Here is a 23,837-nt window from a genome sequence, read left to right as displayed (position 1 = left end):
AGAACTTATTTGCAATTTCCGATATGGATAACCAAATGTATTGAATTATAAGAAGTTTATCGTAGATGATGACCACAATTATTAATAATTGCATTGCATTGTGAACCAAACAAGGATGAAAATACCAGTAATTTTAGACCTTGTTTGGACTTTCTTTTTTTTTTCTTTCTTTTTCTTTTTTTGGTCTCCATGAGGAAAACAGCTTATAAATCATATGAAATTTTATTTTTTAGAAAATGTAAAAATGCAGAAAGTTTTGTGATGGGTAGGTTTAGGGGTAGCGTTAGTGTAGTAGAATATACAGTTTGTACATTATAAAAACCATTACGCCTATGGAGAGTCCCCATAAACCACATATACCAATATGTGTGTGTGTGTGTGTGTGTGTGTGTGTGTGTGAGAGAGAGAGAGAGAGAGAGACAGAAAGATTTGAAGTACACAAAGCAGGACAGAGTACACTGGGACTGTATAACATCAGAATGTACATCAGACAGATGGCATCGTTTTACATTATAGTATGCCATGTGATACTGTAAACAGAGGTATTACCATGGTAGAGACTGCCACGTTACTGTAACTCACCCTTCATTTGTAAAGATCAACTACAGTAGATTCAGTCATATGTTACAGTGAGAACATTTAATCTATTGGCAGCAAACTCTGTTAGCACAAAACCTCTCGACTGTGTCATACTTTACACCTTTTGATAACACACTGAATAGACACTATTACAAACATTATGGATTTTATGTCAACTATGTAATTTAGGTAATGTAAGTGTATTTTCTAAGGTGGCATCCATAGCCTGTGTAATTATTTCAGCAACAAGGGTGATTTGAAACATGTATCTTGCATTGTTTGCTATTGAATGAAGTGATTGTTAAAAGTACTAAATTGAAAGAAAAACATACTGTTGTGTTTTGGTGATTAAACCAAATGTTCTTATTACATATCACAATGATCTTGTGTTTTGAAACAGGGATTATGTAGAATAAAAATATGTACAACTGGAATGAAAGCATGAGATCAGGTTTTAAAAAAAATGAGTGTTACAAGTGTGATCAGTTTGGATTTTTGTACTAAGAGTTTTGAAAATCTACACCTTGCTTGTGAAAATAGTACCAAAGAAAATAAAAAAAACTATATTTACAGAAAATATAATACATTTCAATGTAGCTCTTTGCCATTTGTCTATATGTCAGGTCTGCTTTAAAATCTGACCAAGTCTACAATGAGAGATGATGCAGTAAAGCCCTGAGTATAAAGTAGTTAACATGACCATATGTCTGAGAGAGTTAGTGATACATAGAAGGCTGCTGGCATGCCAAAGACAGTCCCATGAGCCCTCAAAACAGTCACTTGTGATTTAACTTAAACAGCTTGAACTGTATCTGCTGAGCAAAAAAAAAAAAAAAAAACCTCTATTAAAATTTCTTTTTAGATATAACTGAACACATGTGTATATACTGTACATGACCTTATGGACATGAAGTGATCTGAGATGGTGGGGGGAAAAATAAAATACATATTCTATGATTTGGAGAATATGTTTCTCACGGACAAGCTAATTTCAGAATACTAGCTGGTAAAAAAGCTCTGTATTTGTATAGGGAGGGAGGAAGAATAAGAAGAAACCTTATATGAATCTCAGAGCAAAATTATTAATTAATCAATCAATTAGAATGACACCGTAAAGAGCAAAGCACACAAAAATAGAGCAAAATGAGACTGCACTTTTTTTCAGGTGTTTTTCAGGGTTGTGTGTAGAAACTGTTAGTGGCAGGGAAGGGATTTCTCCCCTTTGGATTTTGGGAAATAATCATTATGCCTTTACCTTAACGTTTCCGGACCCCACTTTTTGAATAGTTCCTTGAAGTGTTTTTCCTTACAGGTAAATGCACTTCTCTCTTTTGTTGTGCCAATGCTGGTGATCGCAGTGATGAATGCCCTGATTGGACATCAGCTCCAGAGAATGACCAATCATGACTTATACTGTTCAGCAGCTTCAGATGTCACAACAGAGACAAACCGTGAGCGTTCCCTACATCATAGTGTCAAAGTCCTACGTGAGTAAAAGAAATGCATGATTTTACCAAAATGTTCAGTATTTTATAGGATGACACTATAAAATAGAAATTTCTGCTATTAGATGCCATACAGTGTAACTACATTTTGTGAATCAACAAGCATTCATGGCCACTTAAAAGTAGTAGAAGTATACATTCTGACAAAATAAAATAAAAAATTCAAGTAACATACAACCTGAATTCCGGAAATGTTGGGACGTTTTCTAAATTTGAATAAAATGAAAATCTAAGACTTTCAAATAACATGAGCCAATATTTTATTCACAATAGAACATAGATAACATAACAAATGTTTAAACTGAGAAATTTTACACTTTTATCCACTAAATGAGCTCATTTCAAATTTGATGCCTGCTACAGGTCTCAAAAAAGTTGGCACGGGGACAACAAATGGCTGAAAAAGCAAGCAATTTTGAAAAGATTCAGCTGGGAGAACATCTAGCAACTAATTAAGTTAATTGATATCAGGTCTGTAACATGATTAGCTATAAAAGGGATGTCTTAGAGAGGCAGAGTCTCTCAGAAGTAAAGATGGGCAGAGCTGTGAAAGAGTGTAAAAAGATTGTGGAATACTTAAAAACAATGTTCCTCAACGTCAAATTGCAAAGGCTTTGCAGATCTCATCATCTACAGTGCATAACATCATCAAAAGATTCAGAGAAACTGGAGAAATCTCTGTGCGTAAGGGACAAGGCCGAAGACCTTTATTGGATGCCTGTGGTCTTCGGGCCCTCAGGCGACACTGCATCACTCATCTGCATGATTGTGTCAATGATATTACTAAATGGGCCCAAGAATACTTTCAGAAACCACTGTCAGTAAACACAATCCGCCGTGCCATCTGCAGATGCCAACTAAAGCTCTATCATGCAAAAAGGAAGCCATATGTGAACATTGTCCAGAAGCACCGTCGTGTCCTGTGGGCCAAGGCTCATTTAAAATGGACTGTTTCCAAGTGGAAACGTGTTCTATGGTCAGACGAGTCCAAATTTGACATTCTTGATGGAAATCACGGACGCCGTGTCCTCCGGGCTAAAGAGGAGAGAGACCTTCCAGCGTGTTATCAGCATTCAGTTCAAAAGCCAGCAACTCTGATGGTATGGGGGTGCATACGGTATGGGCAGCTTGCATGCTTTTTTTCAAGGCACTATGAATGCTGAAAGGTATATAAATGTTTTAGAGCAACATATGCCCCCCTCCAGACGACGTCTATTTCAGGGAAGGCCTTGTGTATTTCAGCAGAACAATGCAACACCACATACTGCAGCTATTACAACAGCATAACGTCATTGTTGAAAGAGTCCGGGTGCTGAATTGGCCTGCCTGCAGTCCAGATCTTTCACCTATAGAGAAAAATATGTCAAAGACGACCACAAACTCTTCAGCAGCTGGAAACCTACATCAGGCAAGAATGGGACCAAAACTCCAGAAACTCATAACCTCGATGCCCAGACGTCTTCACACTGTTTTGAAAAGAAGAGGAGATGCTACACCATGGTAAACATGCCCCCGTCCCAACTATTTTGAGACCAATTTTGAGACTAATTTCTCAATTTAAACATTTGTAATGTTATTTATGTTCTATTGTGAATAAAATATTAGCTCATGTGATTTGAAAGTCTTTTAGATTTAATTTTATTAAAATTTAAAAAACATCCCAACATTTCCAGAATTCGGGTTGTATAAATCGCATATATTAAAGCAATATCACACAAAAAAGAGTAACAAGGAACGATGACTTGGGCTGTTTCTGAGAAGCACTGGAGTAACAAGGAGGCAGCACAACTGTGTAATTGTTTTTTAAACAAACAACTGTTTAATACTGATAAATTTACATTTTAGACAAAATATTGCAATTTTAGTTTAGTTCCAAAGTAACAGCAGAAGCATTGCAATAGTAGTGGTGTTTCTTTCGTTACTGAATGATTCAGTGGTTTTCAACAAACTGGTTGAGTAAATGATTCAGTGACTCATTCATAATCACTTGTTTTGTTCTTGAATGAATCAGTGTTTTTGAACAAATCAGTTGAGTGATTCAAATGGTTCACTCATAAGTACAATCACTTGTTTCCACCTACTGGCATAACAATGTATAGCCAGCTAAAAGATTCACTAAAACAAAATGGAAAGTGGAGTGATACAAACTCAAACGGTGAAAAGACCCAGTACTGTTGCTGTCCTAGAGTGTAACCGTCGGGCTCCTGATGTAAAAATCCCATTCATTATCCCCATAGGGCAGAGAAATCTCCACCAATCAGAGAATTGTTTCTATACACAATCTTAAAATCAACAGTTTTATATATTAATCTGTCCTTTTTAGTTCACAATGCTTTATGGGATTGTAGTTCTTTTCCTCATTAAAGCCGTTAAGTACACAGAATTGTACTATTGTCTTTTTGTCAGATTTTTAAATACTTTTTTCTTCACATTGGAGTTTGTCATGTTGATTCACCTCTTTGCTCATTGGTTTGGTTAATGGCTTATAACCTATAAACGAAGACTTTTTAAAAATTCCAAAGGGAAAAATAAATGGGAAAAATACTTTCGTAACCAAGGCTGCTGAAAAAGTGGGCAGACACTGTTGTAATCTATCCACTAAGAGTGGGCACGGCCATTTGTAACTTCAGTGTGCATGACTTCTGGTGTCATCTGCTTCCAGTTATTTTATCTGCACAAACAGCTGCTTGATATTGCAAACTAGTATTTCTTATATTATTTGAATGTACTGTTGTAATTATAAATACAGTGGTTTGTAGCACAAATAGTTTTACCATTTAGTGCACTTTGTTATTCTTCTAGTCATTTACCTGCTAATGAATTGGAAATCTCACATATTCACAAAAAAATAGCTTACTTTTGCATTGCAAAATAAGGTGGATATCAACACATTTGGAGTGCCTCTATCTTGTCCAGTCAAATTCGAGGAAGAGAACTGTTGTATAATTCATTATGTAATAGTCATTACCAGTGCCAAATTGTCATTTTCATCTCATGTGCATACACATTTTAATCAGGGGTAAAACCTTTAATTTCTTGGTTTCAATAGTTCATTGCCATGTGGTTTTTCTCTGTTATCAGGTGGGGTTGTTTTTGCCTTTGTTTTATGCTGGTTTCCTTATCACTGTCGCCGACTGATGTACTGCTATGTAACGGAGTGGACAAAGTGAGTTTTGCATTTGCATATAACCATATATTTGCAAATAATAATTTTGCTTTTGAAATAATTTGCAGATTTTGTAACCTTGGTTTTGTTTTCTTCCCCCACAGTGCACTTTATGATTTCTACCATTACTTTTACATGGTGACAAATGTACTTTTCTATGTAAGTTCTGTGATCAATCCCATCCTTTACAACCTGGTCTCGTCCAAATACCGGCAAATATTTTTCTCCAGTGTCACTTACTTTTGCCAGATGCACTCTAAAAGCCAGAGGACTAACCAGAGCAAAAGGAGCTTTCAACTACCACAGCAGCTTCGTTCCTCTCTGGTCACACCCCGTACCAGCCATCAGACCCTTTGTCCCATGGTGGTCATGGAGACTATGTACTGATGTTAATTCATTCTGGACATTTAGACTTGTTGACTACAAATGTATGTGTTGCTGTTTTGTTCCATGGACAATTTCACATAATTTCAGAACAAAGGGAGGCAGAATTCAGAAAAAAAAGGTTTTGACTTTTTTTTAAAGACAGGCCTACTGCTTTCTGATTATGGAACATTATAGAGTATACACTATACTGTCTACTGTAAGTGCACTAGTAGGCTATGCTCTAAAAGGTGTCGTCAATATAACAGTGTACTCTGTCAGTATTCCCTGATATAAACTATGGTTGTGACTTTGAATGAAAATGATTGAAAATGCACAAGGCTACACTTTTTCTATATGGCATATCTTCAATTTCAATAGTACAAAGTTACACATATTTGTTTGTGGGATATTGACTGCAAGAGATTGGACTGGGTGCACGCTTTTACTGTTGGTCTGTCAACAAATTACAGTACATTGTCATTGAAATACAAAAAAAGAAAAACACAAGACTATTTTAAAGTAATAAAAAAGAGAAAGGTACACACAGAAGCGACCTGGGAATTATATAAAATGTCTTTATTCTATATATATACTCTTAGCCTACTGTGAATAAAAAAATAAATAAAAAAATAAAAAATAAAAAAATCATTTTGTGTAACCTGTGAAGTAAATTTAACACCATTATTTTCTCAGCAGACTAAAATGTCTCTTTGATATAAGACATACCAAGCGTGTTACTGCCTCAGAGTTACACATCTATGCATTGCACTCGGAAGGTGTCTCGCGCGTCGCGCTTTAAGAAATAGCGGGTTGCGCGTGGGGACATTCTTTTGAACTGTGCTATTCATTACGTTTAATAGGCTGTTCAAATAAATTGAATAGGTAAGAGGCGAAACTCAATGAAAAAAGTCTCTAATAGCACGTAGCAGACAAGGCGATATTTTTTTATGTCCAGAATAGCATACAAGTAAATAAAGCGCACGTGAAGTGGGCGGGAAAATTGATTCAGTGTTGATGAACGTTGAGCGGCAAAAGGTAGGCCTACGGTAGAAAAATAAAAGACGTCTAAAACTTTTACAATTTTTTATTTTTAAAAGAATAAAGCTAATTTTGAGGATATGAGGTGAAACCGCTGCTAAAGACAGCAAAAATTCAGGTGTATTTAAGTTAATCGATTAGCCTTACATAAGATGGCGTCTCAAAAACTAGCGAGCTCTCTATCTAGGTAACATTCTGGGGCGTCATAGGCGCACTTCGAAAGCACTAAATGTTTGGTGTCCATCTAGACAGCATTTTGGAGCACCATTCAAACATTTGAACGGTCCCTATTAAGGCTGTCTAGGTGGGCAGCTAACTATATATTTTGAGACAAACACAGAGCCTAATAAATAGACAAACGCTAATGTTACGTAAGGACTTTGGAGTGACAACCTCTACTGAAGTACAACATGTATATAAACAAGAAGGAATTTCTTATGTTACGAATAACTACATGTAAATGTACGGCATAAATGCAAATAAGTTCAATTCCAGCTCACGGTTTCTCATGACAGACACGGCACACACCACGATGTTTTATTCCCAACTCTTCATCTCGAAACGGGGCACACTGGCCAAGATCTGGCTGGCAGCTCACTGGGAGAAGAAAATAACCAAAGCACACGTGTTTGAATGTGACCTGGAGGCCACTATCAAGGAAATCCTATCCCCCCAGGTAAGGTTCAACCTGGTTAATCCATATATTGGCACCAAACCAGGTTACTATTGTGGTTAACTTACTGCTCATGTTTATAGCTAGAATAAAGTGTAAAGCTAAACTAGAAAAAGAAAATAATTTTGTGTGTGTGATCTAACTCTATGATTCAACAGATTAAAATTGGTCTGCGAACTTCAGGTCACCTTCTTTTAGGAGTTGTCCGGATATACTCAAAGAAGACCAGATACCTTCTCTCAGACTGCAGTGATGCGTTGGTCAAAATTAAAGTGGCTTTCCGGCCAGGTGAATGCAGCCTGTTAAATCTGTCAGTGACAGCAGAATGAGCAAACACTGCAACTCTAATGATATTTCATTTTTGACCATAGGACAGACGGACCTGCCTGAGGATGCAATGGAGGCCACGTTAAAAGCTATCACTCTACCAGAAGACTTTACTGACTTTGACACTCAGCTACCTGATCTCAAGTATTGTGTTTATCAACAGCACAGCTCTTCAGATATATTTTTTTCTGATGTAGTTTTTTTTATGACCTATTTGGCATGCTGTCTCACCTAGCACCATTGATGTGGTAGACCACTTCTCTTTGAATCAGTGTCGCACTGAAGATATTACTCTCAAAGAGAACTTTGGGAACCACTTTCTCACCATCGAGGGAATAGGTATCAACTTGAAATAATCAACAAAACCAAGTAGTTTTTACATAGTCTATGCAAAACCATGCATGCCTCTGTTTGTATTTTCTATTTATTAAAAGGGGAGGAAATCCAGTCTTATCAAGGATTGTTTGATCAGAGTTTCAGTGTTCATGGCGACTGCTTTGGTGATGAGGAAATGGCTGTCGACCTCATCGGTGAGTTCATGACATTGACACTGAATATTCACACTCTAAACCCTAATGCAATTTCAGTAGATTAATGACTATGTTTAAAGTCAACATGAAATCAAAACATTTTTTTTCACTAATGCATACAGAAACCCTAAGAGGCCAAGGATGATTATTAGTTTTCTTTCTTGTTTTCTTGTGGTCACGACTTAATTTTCTTGTGATCTTGACATAACAAAAGTTGTTTTCTCGTGATCTCAACAACAACAGTTGTTCTCTAATGGCTCAGTTCCACCGAGCGGTACGGTTCAGTACGGTACGCAATTTTTGCCGTTTCCAATTTCATTGTCAGAAGTTGTGAATGGTACCCTAATTCCGAACTGTACTGTACCACTTTTTTTGGGACCCTTCTATTGTGGTGCCTAGCACAATAGTACCAATAGTACCGGTACCAAAAATTGTGGAGCTACACTCACTGCAAAACGTTGATTGGCAAACAGAGAATCGTCACTTGTGCGTGCTACAAGGGGAATGACAACACAATACCATTGCAACGCAATGTGTATTTTTCGGCTGTTTTTCCTTGCAGCCCTTCAGCCTTTACTTAAACAAAGCTGCTATATGTCCTCCATTGTTGTTTACTGTCACTTTCTTCTTCACACGAGAATGACGTTGATCGCTACTTTCCGGCATACGCCACGCCTATCAAGTAAGGGTACTGTTGGTGGTGGAAACAACACAAGCCGGATCAGAGTTTCCCGTCCTGAATCGTACCGTACTGTACTGTACTGAACTGAACCGTACCGTACCGTACCGTACCGCACGGTGGAAACGAGCCATAAGTTACACAACTGTGCCAACAGGTGGCAGTATAGAACTGAATATAACTGATGGGGTATGGTATATGTTATCCACCTTACAGTGTATGCGTTTGGAACAGAGTGAAGACCTACTTGTTCGTGATCACTATAATTTGTGTAGTAGGCTATTGTATGCGATTCTGAAAAGTATAACTTATGTTAAATGCTTGAATCAATACTAAACTTATTTAAATGTTTTTAAAAAACTTAGGATACATTGAAATGCCCTCATGTTACATTACAAAAGAAAAATGGGTTTCATATATGGTTTAATGTTAACTTGAAAGGTGAATTGTATGATTTCTTCACTACCAAATGGAATTGCGAGAAGTGACTATTTTTATACTGTTGACTACTATTTTTATTTTTAAACATGTTTAGGAAACATGGCTACCCCCCATGGCTCAGTGTGCACATTAAACTGGGCATAATAAATATGTTAAATTCCAAAAATCAAATAATATATAAAATGATCACACGTTTATGTGTTGAGAATGAATTATGAGTCCCTTGCATTTTTGTGCATTTTTTACATTTGATTTTGTACAAACACATTTGCCTAATTTTTGTCTTTTATTAAAAACCTTAATGGAACCTCATCACCTTTACACTTCTCTGAGTCCAATATTTGTTTCCTTCTCTTTGTTTGTGGTCTTTCAAGATTTTATATCGAGTAATACTGAGGATGCTCTGATGCCTGATTTCTATGCGGACACTCCTGATGAATTACCAGCTACACCTCCTCCAACTGCTGTCGGTGCAGGAGGTAATGATGTTACTTTTTGTTTTACATATTTGCATTACATTATATTTTGCCCTTTGAAAACGATGAGCCAGCAGCCATATTGTTGTTCGTGGTTTATTCATCTCAGTATTTTATTCTCATTAGCTGTTAGGAATAAGTAAATGTTCTGACAAGATGTCAGTGGATATATACAATTAAATAGTCATGTGAATGCTCGGATATAGATTTAAGTTGTTTTATTGGCATGGTAAAAAGTCTTTACATTGCCAAAGCATTGGTAACATTAAATTACAGCATACATATTTACACACAATTTAAAAAAAAAATTGATAAAATAATACCAGTGAGAAGGAAAATGCAAAAAAGTACACAATGATTTGTTTTGTCATCTAAGTGTATTACAAGTCTTGCTGGCAAAAAATAAGATCGTAACAATTAGACATGTTTGATTTGCATTCATGCATTTTGCTGTCATGCAGAATAAGTCTGACATAGCCAGTTTACAATGGGATGCGACTATAAATCAAGTTTTTTAATTTATTTTCAAAATGAGGCTAAAATGACATGTATTTAAATATAAATATTTAATAACAAATACATTTAGGTGTGTAGTATGGGCTTTACACGTTTAATACCCAACCTTTAAGATTATAATATGACAAATGCGTAATATCTGATTGGTTATGTGGTGTACAATAACAATCTTAACATTATCAATCAAGCAATTTCCCTTTGCTTCCAACATTAACATTTATCACTGTGTCATTTTCTTAAAGACTCCGAGTCTGTGCAAGCAGAACTTTCCTGTTTAATGGGTAGGAGCAGTCCAGCCTTGACTGAGACCACTTTCTTGGTAAATGCAGAGGAAGGTTTCGCTCTTGCACCTGTTGCTGTTACATGTGAGTGTTAACTGCTCTGGAGAATATAATGAGCAGTAGTATTGACCTTTGCTTCAAATTGGTTAACCGTGTTCACTGTTGAACCGTTAAAGGGATAGTTCAACCAAAAATTAAAATTCTGTCATCATTTACTCAACCTCTTGTCCTTCCTAATCTGTATGACTTACTTTCTTTTGTGGAACATAATGGAAGATATTTTGAGAAGTTTTCTGTGTTCATATTATGGAAGTAAGTGGTCACCAATACTGTTTGGTTACCAACATTCTTTAAAATATATTTCTTTGTGTTCCACAGAAGAATTAAAGTCATACAGGTTTGGAATGGCACGAGAGTGAATAAAAAATAGAATTTTCATTTTTGGGTGAACTGTCCCTTTAATGTTGGGGTTTTAACTGGTCTCATGAAGCCACTTGAGGGTGCTGTTGAAAACCAGGAATAAAAAATATCAATTTTGTAGGCCAGATCATGGTAATGAATCAGCTGCTGCAGGATGTACACAGTGCACACTATGTAGATTTTCTATGTTCATGGAATACCATGATGGCCTTCTATGTTTGCCAAAACATGTAGTATGCAACCAGAGTAATATCAACCACAGTTTTTCTTTACTGATTTTATTGCACTGCCAAACATACAGCCATTTTTGCATAATATTGGATCGAAAATACAAAATTTGTTTGTTTGGTTTTTTTTTTATATTTTGAGATGGCAACTAGATGCCACTCAATGTGTTAAAGGATTAGTTCATTTCAGAATTAAAATTTTCTGATAATTCACCCCCATGTCATTCAAGATGTTCATGTATTTCTTTCTTCACCCGTAAAGAAATTAAGGTTTTTGAGGAAAACATTCCAGGATTTTTCTCCATATAGTGGGCTTCAATGGGGAGCAACGGGTTAAAGGTCCAAATTGCAGTTTCAGTGCAGCTTCAAAGGGCTCTAAACTATCGCAGACGAGGAATAAGGATCTTATCTAGTGAAACAATTGGTCATTTTCTAAAAAAAAATTAGGTAATCACGTTGGAAAGGTCACGCGTAACATAGGCGGAAGCACCGACCCAGTGTTTACAAAGTGTGAACATGCAAAGACTAAATCAAACAGCCTTTACAAAAAAAGGTAAAACAATGATGTCGGACGATTTTGAAGTTGGAGGAGAAAATGAGATGGAGTTATTCCTACCCTACCTTGCTGCTGGGTCGGTACTTCTGCTTACATCACATGTGACCTTTTCCAATGTGATTACGTAATGCGCATCCCAGAGCTATTGCAAGACGAGCATTTGTGGTTAAAAAGTATATAAATTTCTTTTTTTTTTTTTTTTTAGAAAATGACAATGTTTCTCTAGATAAGACCCTTATTCCTCATCTGGGATCATGTAGAGCCCTTTGAAGCTGCATTTAAACTGCAATTTGAACCTTAAACCCGTTGCTCCCCGTTGAAGTTCACTATATGGAGAAAATTTATTTTCAACTGACGAAAGAAAGACATGAACATTTTGGATGACATGGGGGTGAGTAAATTATCAGGAAATTTTAATTCCAAAGTGAACTAATCCTTTAAGCTTGCAAATTTGTTTGAAATATTGTGTGTTTGAAATATTTTCACTGACTAATTTTAGAATTATATAGTACACATACTGCTCAAAAACCAGTACGCTAGTATTCCATTCTGAATCTAGGCATGGTCACAAATCTGCTAATACTTGCAATTGACATCAGACTAATGGAAAGTTCAAACATGTGCTCAGCATCTTCAACATTGAAAAGAATGGCGAGGAAGAGGAAGCTGGTGATTGACCGGTCAAAGGAACTTACCGACGATGCCATTAGAGATCAACTGGCTGACTGCTCTGACCTTTTAACCCCTTTGGAGATAGCCCCGCCCACTCGGCAGCTCATGGAGTGGAGGGCGAATGGAGGAGTGAAGCAGCTGTTCTCAAGTTTTTGCCTTCCATTTTTACACCCTGACTTAAAGCAGGTATCGCACACCCACTGCTGAAACAGCAGCAGAGCTCAGCTGAAGTGCACAGCTGTCATTATTATACTGTCAGTGTAGCATTAAGCAGTGCATCATAGGTAAGTGTCCTCTCCCTCTATTCCTCTAGCTGTTCCCTTGTGACACATCACCTAGGAGACAGGGCTTGGAGGGAGGAGCGAGACAGCAGACTGACCCTGAGGAGATGAGAGAGCAAACTAGAGAGGGTAAGAAATCACATTGCTTCAGACACAAACAGAGTTGATGAAAATCTATCATTTACTCCCTCATGTCGCTCCAAACCAGTTTGACTTTCTTGCAGTTCCATTGTAAATGTCAAAAATAATACAGTATAGTTCACCCATAAATTTAAATTCTATCATCATTTACTCACCCTCATGTTGTTCCAAAGCATGATTTTCTTTCTTCTGTGGAACATAAAAGAAGCTGTTTTGAAGAATGTTAGTGAACAAACAGTTTTGGTGACCATCGTCAAAATGGTCCAAAAAACAAACAAACAAACAAAAAAAACACTGAAAATACCTTTTTTATTGTTCCACAGAAGAAAGTAAAGGTGCGTCCCAATTTGCGTAATTGTGCACTATTCTATGCCGTTTTGTAGTATAAATGAGTAAATGTGAGTAGTGTGTTCACACTGAAAATTCCAAAAGGTGCACTTTTAATATCCGGATTATGCACTTAATTAACCGAAAAAATGAAGTTGTGTAATGTTGGACACTTCATGCACTGTTGGAGCTTAATTACTTAGCCCCTCCCCTTCTGCTAACAGACTTTGATGTTGAATGACAAAACAACCTTATAAAATTACTATTAAAAACTACACTACACGGTCAAGTACATAATGTATAAGTGTGTAGTGTATAAGTGCGTAGTGTATAGTGCGTCATTTGGGACACAACTTAAGTCTTACAGGTTGGGAACAACATTAAGGTTGGTAAATGATCACAGAATTTTCATTTTTGGGTGAACTATCTCTTTAACAGCTGATGCCATTGCTGTGGCATGGTTGAAGAATGTCTCTGGTGCTTTTTTTTCTGTACAGTGAAATTGAATTGAATATTGAAATTAATTGTATTCCAATTCTGGAGTCAAATGATAGCATCAGGATGGCACTGCCTTCTCAAAACCTTTCTTGTGTGTTGCAAACACACAAGGAGAACTAGATATTTAGTGAATAATGACTTGTAGTCTGCACATTCTGCAAAATTTTGTTGTGAAGAAAGTAAGTTTAGAATGGCATGAAGGTGAAATCTCAGCAGATTATCACTGTGTGTGTACCTATAGAGGTCGGGGAGAACACTGCTGGGCCGGTGCTGGATGACTGGAGTTTGCTGCAAGACTCTGTTGTTCAAGATCAAGCAGAAGATGCAAACACTTCTGTCACTCATCCAGAACCTCCAACTACCTGGAACACCACCAGTGTAAGAACTACACATGCGCTTAGGCCGCTTTTTCATTACATGGTTTAAGTGACACAATTCCAATATTCCAATTCCGATCGGATATAACCCATGAATGTGTAAGCAGGAAAAAAGCACATGGATTCCGATATTCTCAGATCGGTTTCAGGTCTAATTCATATGTGGAGATAAATCTGATATAAATCGGATACGTGCATTTGCATCTGCCATGAAAGCAGACAGATCGGATATTCCCCTGTTAATGCGAGCCGTATGTCATTTAAAAAGCGATGGTGGTGAATGATGTCGACGTGATCACATGACTCTTTTCAATGGTGCAATGGAGGACGCAGGCTCAACCCAATGTTTTACTGACCTTTAAAGATGGTGCAAAAAGCAAAAGCTTGTATAATCATGAATTACAAATCGTGCCATTTTGTACTTCTAAATTGGGTTGTTTCGTTGAGTGTATAGTGTAAATACAGATATCGGATATGGGTCACTTTTAAAAGAAGATGTTTTTTTACCGTCAACAAAACGGAATTGGGCATCAAGACTTGTAGTGTAAATGCAGCCTTAATGAGCACTGACGTCAAGAACTCAAAATTGACCCTGAAATAACTTTCGACCATTCTTTCACCCTTTTGGTCATAGGAGGAGAGTAGGTTGGAGGTGTCGTATCCAGAGCCTGTCTCCGAGATCTCCATGTTTGTTCATCCATCTGTAGAGATGAGGGAAACCCCACTGGTGACACAGACTCAGGTAGTGCTAAACACTTAACTACACACAAAACACATTTGGTCTCTTCAACACGGCCACATGTACCGATTAGGCGTTATTACACATCTTTTGAAAGAGTACCAATTGAATCCCTGGATCCAAAAACTTTTTACTAGGAGCACTGTAGCCCCTTACTTAAAATTTTAGGAGCGCAAGCAGAAAATTTAGGGGCACAGTGCAGTTATTCACATTTTCCCCCTTTTTGACTGTATTACTGACAAATGCTTTGGTAATAAATAGACTTAACTTACAGAAATTACAATGTGCAGTTTTATTTTAAGTTTGCAAGGCTCCAGATTAGCATCTGAGGGCAGCATTATCATTCTTAATGTCTAAATAATAATTCAAAAGCAAAACGATTGAAAATATATTAGCCAGTGGAAATGGCAGCCACCTACTGGTTACAATGGTAATTTAATGTCTTTTTTAATTTTTAAATAAATGTGATTTTTCCTACGTTGAAACTTTTAGTTTTATACATTTTATTAATTTCATAATCTATGAAGGATGAACAAATAATGTTTTGGTCATCACATTAAAAATAACATTTAAATATGATAATATTAGAGTTTTGAAGTGCTGGAAAAAGATGTGTGAAGTACTTGAAAGCATTTTACTATTCCTGCCAAACTTCCATGGTTACAGTTAGTGTTATTACATTAAATCCATGGCGAATGTTGTTAATTTGTGGACTGAAAGCCCTCTATAACTTGTTCATTCATGGCACAGTGTTTCTCCTGGTTTCCACGTCAGCGCTGTTTGATCTGGTATCTACGGTTAATAACGGAAAACTCTGCGCTGAATTTGAATGCTTCTCACTAGATCTCGAAGCGATGTTATTAATTATGTGGCGAATTCAAATGCTTTCTTTACTGGATCTCCCAGCGCTGTGTAGTAACAGTGTCATGTGATAAAGATCGGCTCATGACGTTGTGTGGCTCGCGTGTCGCGCCAAACCCTGCATCCCTATGTGCATACTATCCATCCTATCCATCCTAAATAGTATTAAATATTACTAATGTCACATAATATTTAGGACGGATAATATGCACATTGAGACGCAAGCAAAGAGTTGCGCTGCACTGACATTGGTCCTGACTGATAAACGGTCCATGAAGCACAAATGAGTAGCGCAGTTTTGTTCCGCTTTCATTACATTTACTTTGCTATTTGATGTTGGGCAACGTTATGGTTTCACGCCAGCATGAGTGCTAACAAATTTTGATCACGCCGGCAGGAAAAATGGTCGCAAAATGCGAGCATTTAGTCGCAGTCTGGAGCCCTGTAATGAGAACACTTTTGTAATAGAATGTTGTGAATTCTTTGTACTTTAGTTGCCCGTGTTTCAGCGTTGTTACGGGAAGAACGCATCCACAACAAGAGTAATCCTATGTTCAGACAAGCACATCAAGTTCACTTGCGCATTTGCATCCTTTCGTGCAGATGTAAGTTGTGATTACTTTTATGTTGTATATATCTTATTAGTCTCATATAGGATGTGTTTGGTTGAGTTGATTAACTAACGAGCAAAGCACTTCAGTTTACTGGTGTTCATTCACTCTTCAGTGTCAGCTCAAACGACATTTCACCACATTGACTATGAATGGGTTATTTGAGACAGACATATAAAGGTATAGGACTGTGCAAGCTTTGGGGGTGTTGATGGACTCGATCTACTCGGTCTATGGTTTGATTATTGTCCTGAATTCGATAGTATCCGGTAGGTTTGACAAAAATGCGATTTTTCTCAGCTTTAGAATGTTGCTTTTTGTTTATGAAACTTACCCATATTCAAGTGGTAAAAAAAACTAAAATGCATGAAGCTAGAATAAATTTTATATATATATATATATATACATATATATATATATATATATATATATATATATATATATATATATATATATATATATATATATATATATATAATATATATATATATATATATATATATGAAGGCAGAGGTTCTGTTCTTTCTTTTGATATATCATGTGTTCAGATTTTCATACATTCTTGGGGCCGTGAAAGTTTTGTGAAAATGCTGGTGCTGGCTGGCAACTTCTTTAAAAAACGCTGGAGAGGAGTTAAATAAGCAGACCTGTCACAACTAATCTGTATAATATATAATAGTTGTAAACAAATTTCTGTATCAGTTAGTGAGCTCTTTGCACTGTGCTAAAATTGAGGTAGCAATCCATCTGATTTGTCATTTCTTTGCACCTATGTGTTATATGAATGAGTTGAACTCGAATAACATTCAATATTCCAGTTACTTTTAAAAATGTTTAACATAACTTTATTGCTCCTACATTCTGTAAACTAATGGCCGTTGCAGGAAATTGCGATATTATTTGAGCTTTCAAAGTTTTCGTAAATATTTAAATATTATATTACAATTTATTCACAATGATTGAATCCACATCTGTATAAAAAAAATACGTTTCTTGTGGCTCTTGAGGTATGCGCGTGAACGATCTTTCAGTCCTGCTCTCGCAAGATTCTGTCTTGCTCCCGCTAAAAATAAGTTATATTTCTTCCCGCTCCCACCCACAATTTTTATGTTTTGTCCCGCTGCTGCCTGCACAATCCCACAGATGGAGATCTACAAGGATTTTTTAGTCCAGTTTCAGTATGATTTTTTTTTTAGGTTTTTCCTATTCCCTCACAAAAATGACGCTTCTGACCTCACCATCTTTCTCCTGCCTCTTTCCACGCACACATCAGTATCTTCCCTGCCGCCACACACAGCAATTCAAAACTTGTCCCATGCTCTGAGAGGCGTGTCCAATTGTGCTTTTGTTACATCTGAATTTGCTGTATTTCCGCTTAATTTCAGATTGATTAGGCTCTTTTCACACTTAAAATAGATGATAAAAATTACTTATTTTCTTACCTGTCAAACAATCTGAGTGATCCTTTATGGCTCTTATTATGTTACTCAGTGCAGCTGAGATGGTTTTTACCAGGACACTATTATAGTCATATAATGCAAGCATTTCCATTTTGCAACACAGTCTATCCTAACAGAGAGTGATTTAAAATGTGGTTGTTATTGTTGTTCAAATGTTGTTACTTCATATATTTCATAGAGCGTATCCATGAATGGAAATCAAAAATAATTTTTTTGAAAGAAATGAATACTTTTTTTATTCAGCTAGGATGCATTAAATTGAGCAAACATGAAAATAAAGACTTGTTACTAAAGATTTCTATTTCAAATAAATACATAGTTCAGTCATGAACTCTAGATGCCGCAGGCTGATGGGTCCTTAACGCAAGCTGAGGATAATTACAGCATTGACTACTTGGCACAAGCTGATTGGTCCATGTCACTTCAGCAGCTAATGAGCTTGTTGCTCACACATTTAAATGGCTGGTAACATTCACTATAGCAGTTTGCAGTGCGCATCAAAGTTCCTCTAAAACCCTCCACCTTCTCCTGCTATAGATCTGCTATGGGTTATTGATATATGCTATTTGTGCAGCAGTGTATCGGCGTATGTATTGGCAGTAGCAAGTTCCTGTACTTGCTCTGCAGCAGCAGCAATAATCTACAGCAGCGTAGCAGATCTATTCTGCCAAGACCAAATACGTTAACATTATCATATCCATTACCATGCTAACAATCTTCCGAGAGTTGTCATGATTGAAATGCTGTTTTTGAACTTTCTATTCATCAAAGAATCCTGGAAAAAAAAAAAAAAAAAAGACATATAGTGGTTTCCACAAAAATATTAAAGTCGGCATAAAGCGGAAGTTGCGATTGTCTTTCTTCTCTACTGTGACGTCTATCCGAGTGAAACGGCATCTGAAATGAGAGGGCGGGACTTGATTTTGTCCTTCGGGAATTGATTGGATCGTTGGAGGTTGGGCGTTGCTAACAAAATGGAGGCAGATCTGAATGCCCGTTTGCAGTCAGTGGGGGATTTCTCTCCACTGGACTCACTGCCAGCACCCTCATGTTACTGTAAGAACTTTATTTATTGAGGATGACGAGGACGGTCAAAAGCACTAAACAGCGAGAGAGCGCACGAGAGACACTGACTGACTGACGGTGCGTGTCTGTTGGTGCAGAGCGAGCGTTTTCGATTCATTCCTATGGAAGTTGAGCCTCATACTCGCGCGTAAGATAAACGTGACGCTCAACTTCTGTAGGAATGAATCTATGCTCTGGTCGCTTGCTCTGTTTCCGTGGACACGCAGCCTGACAGACTGAGAGTGTCCTCCATGAGGTTCCTTTCAGTGTTTGAGGGTACTGTATACCCCAATGACTGGCATCAGCTCCAGCGACGGCATTTTTCCCTTACGTCACTGAATCTGCTGGCAGTTCCAGATAGCTCCGCCCTCGCGCCATAGCATGTGACAGGAAGAGATGAGTCATTTTGAGGGGGAGAGCAGGTTAATGTTTTTGATTAAAGATTACGAGGGCACATGCATTTTAAAAAAATAATAAAGTGCACGGATAAATTACTGATAATAAATACTACAATATTCCATAAAAAAAAGTTGTCAATTTTGATTTCATGCCGACTTTTGATTTCAGCACAACTGTTTTAGTAGCTTTGGATAAAAGCCTCTGCTAAATGCATAAATGTAACATTTTTTTTTATATCATCAGTAATGTTACTGAAAAAACACATGAAAGGATAACACTTTTACAGTAGAGAGTTGCTGTGTTCAGAGGAGAGAATATGTGTGTATATGTGTGTATGTGTATGTGTGTGTGTATAGGTGTGTATGTGTGTGTACCTGCAGAACATTAACCTCTTACCTTTGTCTGCAGTCGGCTCTAAACAGCCAGGATGTGGAGGATAAGAGACTGACCAGTCGGGCACACGACCTCCTCCAGGCCCTTAAAGTAAGAAACAATCAAACGCCAAATCCAAAGACAGTGTTGTTGCTGATTGGGCCTGGCATGAGGAGCAGCTGTAGATGAGGATTTAGGAGTGAAGGATTAAGAGAATGGGAAATTAAATGTATGGGTGATGATGAGAACAGCAGGTTTAAGGGCATAAACGCACACACGCTGTCATTCATTTGACACTCTGTTCACAGTAGAAACGCCAGGCCGTGCTGAAGCACTTCACTTTCATATATGAAATATGATCTGCATAGGATAGGGATATAAAACTACTAAAAACAAACACTGTACATAATCTAATAATCAAAACTCTCATCATGAAGACAAAACAAAGTTAATGAATCATTTCAAAGTTTTTTTTTGTTTTTTTTTTTGTCTTCCCTTGCCATTTCGAAATAATTTTCCAAATTATAACATTGTTTATTATGAAATGCTCTTAATATACTGATTAATAATGCTAAATGTATGGGGAAAAAAACAAAACGTCTAAAGGTGCCATGCGTTGATTTGTCACAAACTTGGTTTGATTAAACAGTCAGAGTATAGTATGACAGTGTATGACAGATAAAATAATTGTATTTGCTGCATTCTCATTTTCTGCAGCATTTTAGCAAAAGTATCTATTTTGCCGCTCACCGTGTTTAGTGGGAGAGAGAAACAATGCGCACGGAGCAGAAAGGGCTTGAATGAAGTGCATTTGGCTTTAGATAAAAATATTAGAGGATATAGCGGCGAAAGATCATTACCGTAAACGACTCAACGCTTGTGGTGTGAACCGCTCCGTTGTTTTGACGCACTGCTCACGTTAAACTGTAGAAACGGTAAAATTTAGCAATTATGTCTCGTGGTCAGGTTTGTCATTTTTTTTTATATAACACTTGTATAGGATAATATGAAATATAATCTGTGTAGGATTGTGTAGTTTGACTTGGAGATCTTGTCTGGTCCAGGAGACATGGTGATTGATTGCACAGTTTGAAGTGTCAAGATGACACATCCACAGACCACAGTTCACTGACTGCCGGATGTATATAACACACAAACATGGCATGGTCTGTCAGTTCCAACTGACTTCATGCAACTTGTGGGTGTTGGAGGTGCACCAGTCTGCCTGGAAAGTCATATTTTCAATATACTATGTTGGTACAGTGACAACTGAACTGTTGTGGAAGAACCAATCTTACATGTTTCTGTGGAATAAAGTCCTGGTATTACAGTAGCTGCTTTCTGTCTAAACCAAAAGAAACTTAAACTAACGGTTGCTGCAATAATGTTTAATTACCCACCATATTCCTACCTAAAATTAACATCTGCACTGGACAAAATATTTATCACTGCCTTTTATGCTTAACTTGAACAAGAAAATTATTATTCATCCTAAAATATGAAATAAATGTCATAGAAAGCTAACTTTCTCATACATGTTGATGCATTGTTACAACACTAATTTTATGTTTTAAAACAAATTATGAGTAAAGTGTTTGTGTTTCTTGAAAAATATTGCTTCAATTAATGTTTTGCAAAATAGAACCTTATAATTCCAAGTGAAAAGTGATATATTTTTTTTTAAATAGAATTAGAAGGTTCTATCTGCATTTGACCCGTTCCAAAAATCCACATTTACAAAATTTGAGAGGATTATGAGATTGTACATTTAGAATACATTTAGGGTCTCTGTCATTTTAATGTATGAAAGAGACTTGTTCCCCATATCGTTTAACCGCTCAGAATGCAGATAAATTCCAAGGCGGCGAGTTGTGCAAGTCAAACATCATTTGATTGCTCTCCAAAAATAATCTATAAAGATTCCTTTCAAAAAAAAAAAAGGCTGACCCTCCTGAAAGACACAATATAATTTGCATACTTGATAATGTGTTAGTGGGTATGCATGTTTTAGATTTGAACCTGCACTAACTTCTCCTTTCTCTTCAGAGACAAGACTCTTCTCCCAATGCCGTGTACAGTCTTCACGCTTTATGTGAGAGCAGAAGTCGTTCATGTGTGGCAGCCATGTTTTTCTGCTTGCTGGTGTTAAGGAAACAACAAATCCTCAACCTGCACCAGAGCTCCCCATACAGTGACATTATCGCCACACCTGGGCCTCTCTTTCTTTCCCTCTAGAACAGGTAGCCATGAGGCCATGGAGGGAAAAACATCTGAGGCTTTGACTCATTAAAGGGCTTTGCTGTGTCATACATGTTCTTAATTGGAAGCAACTTTGATGAATTTCAGGGGTTTTTTTTTTGTTTTTTTTTAAAGAAATTTAGAGGTGTTAAGAATCTCTGTGGAGACCTGCTTAATGCAATGAAATGCATCTGTATATATATATATATATAAAAAAAAAAATATATATATATATATATATATATATATATATATATATATAATGTTGTACTCAGATCTATGTGAGCTGGGCTATGGCTGAATCGTACCGTAGAACAGCACACAACACAGTGAATTGTCTGGGTCAAATGATCATTAATATGATAGTTTCGGTTTAACCAATTTAATGATCTAAGTAAATTAACATTTGTTCATTACTGAAAAGTGAGTTGCAATAGCTTGAAAGTCAAGCATGTATAGTTCTCTTAGTCTTTTCTTCCTACAGTTTAATGTAGTAATAGTTAAGTTTTTAAAACAGTTCTGCTCAATGTTGGTTATGTTGATCTGTATTTTCTTTTCACCTGATCCTTAAAAAACATTAAATGTATAAATCGAATAAATAAATAAGTACCGGTAAATATTGCAAAACTAAAAAAAAAAAATCATTTACTCTTTCTCCTGTTGTTTCAAACAATGACATACTTTCACAAACACTAAAGGAGAAGTTTAGCAGATTGTTCAGGGTGGTCTTTTAAAATGAAAGTGAATGGGGACTGATGCTATACTGAGAAAAATAGCATCGTCAAAGTAGATAGAACTCGACCGTTTCAGATCTCTAATCTGTCTCTGCAGCTGCTTCAGCATTACCTTATATTAGTGTTCACTGTATGCTCACTTAACCCTATAAAGCCTACTGTATCATATTTGATGCATGAATTTCTAAGGCCTCTAGATTATCAACCTGATCAAAACTTTGCTGAAAAACCTGTTTCACCAATCTTCTCAATCTTCTACATGCCTTCTGTCATCTAATTTTGAAGATTTTTGAAGGTTTTTTTTTTTTTTTTTTTAAGCAAGTAAAAGGCCTTTTAGTATAATTGTAAAAATGTCCCCCTTCAGGTCCTTGTTCACGTGTCTTGAGAGCTTATTGATTTTTATAAAGTAAATGTTAGAACATATTTTATATTATTAGTAATATTTCAACATTTACTGGACTGAAGCAACTTAGGTTTACTTGATTATCCGTACGTACATCATTTATTAAGAGAAATCATGTTAAAATGTGAGCATCTAATATGATACATAAGTCTTTTGAGGAATGTTTATTTGTTCATCTCTCTATCATAGTTGTATTGCATTGCATTGCATTATGTTTTGCCCACCCCAATAAAAAAATACAGAGCAGCTTTGATCATAAAACTTTTTAAATATCATCTTAAGACATTTTATTGGGAGGGTGACAATTGATATTTATATGCATTAAATTAGTCTGCTATACTGTTATAAAGATCTCACTGATTTACATTACATAAGGAATTTCATCTTACTTTTTGGCCATATAAATATCAGCAACAGCACAAAATTGCATACTTTTGCAGTTTGGGCCTCTGAATAAAATTTAAATTTCCCCAATTCCCCAATAATCTTACTATGTGAGCCATAAATGCCTTATGTATCAAAAGTTAAAATTTAAAAAAAAAAAAAAAAACACAGGCATATATAAACTTTTGTTTTTAGAACTTGTTTTGGTAAATATTTTGTCTAAAGGCTCTATAAACTGTTTCATTAAAAAAATAAATTTTACAGTATGTCTTGTTTTGATATGTTGGTATTTTAAACTTTATCCAGCAAAATCAGTGGTACAAGCATTTGCCATAGACTCCCATTGATGAACGGCAATGAGGTAAATTTAATCATGAAGAGTAATTACATTTTAGGGGAAGCTGCTGTCTTAAAGCAATCGCCACTATGGTTAACTAACGTTTCAAAGGTTCAAAGCCACTATAAAAAGAGATATGTGTTCATAATTTGTAGTGT

At 36.5% G+C, this 23,837-nt stretch overlaps 1 protein-coding gene across 2 annotated transcripts; it reads left to right on the top strand.

The window, feature by feature from the left end:
• The first annotated feature begins 6,415 nt into the window (after positions 1 to 6,415).
• rad21l1 (RAD21 cohesin complex component like 1) lies at positions 6,416 to 23,673 on the top strand. Of its 2 annotated transcripts, XM_051903998.1 has the most exons (14): positions 6,416 to 6,651; positions 7,170 to 7,330; positions 7,486 to 7,615; positions 7,699 to 7,798; positions 7,890 to 7,993; positions 8,089 to 8,184; positions 9,679 to 9,783; positions 10,539 to 10,661; positions 12,409 to 12,638; positions 12,766 to 12,862; positions 13,941 to 14,077; positions 14,711 to 14,818; positions 19,620 to 19,694; positions 21,630 to 23,673. In XM_051903998.1, the coding sequence occupies exons 2-14, from the start codon at positions 7,187 to 7,189 to the stop codon at positions 21,816 to 21,818; spliced, it is 1,638 nt and encodes a 545-aa protein (XP_051759958.1). In that variant the 5' UTR covers positions 6,416 to 6,651; positions 7,170 to 7,186; the 3' UTR covers positions 21,819 to 23,673. The 2 variants fall into 2 exon arrangements, with proteins under 2 accessions (XP_051759958.1, XP_051759956.1); XM_051903996.1 differs by lacking the exon at positions 6,416 to 6,651 and having other exon boundaries at positions 6,738 to 7,330.
• The last annotated feature ends 164 nt before the right edge of the window (positions 23,674 to 23,837 follow it).

Source organism: Ctenopharyngodon idella, chromosome 8 (genome assembly GCF_019924925.1).
Source record: "Ctenopharyngodon idella isolate HZGC_01 chromosome 8, HZGC01, whole genome shotgun sequence".
Taxonomy (NCBI): domain Eukaryota; kingdom Metazoa; phylum Chordata; class Actinopteri; order Cypriniformes; family Xenocyprididae; genus Ctenopharyngodon; species Ctenopharyngodon idella.
This window is presented reverse-complemented; position numbering and strand designations above follow the sequence as displayed.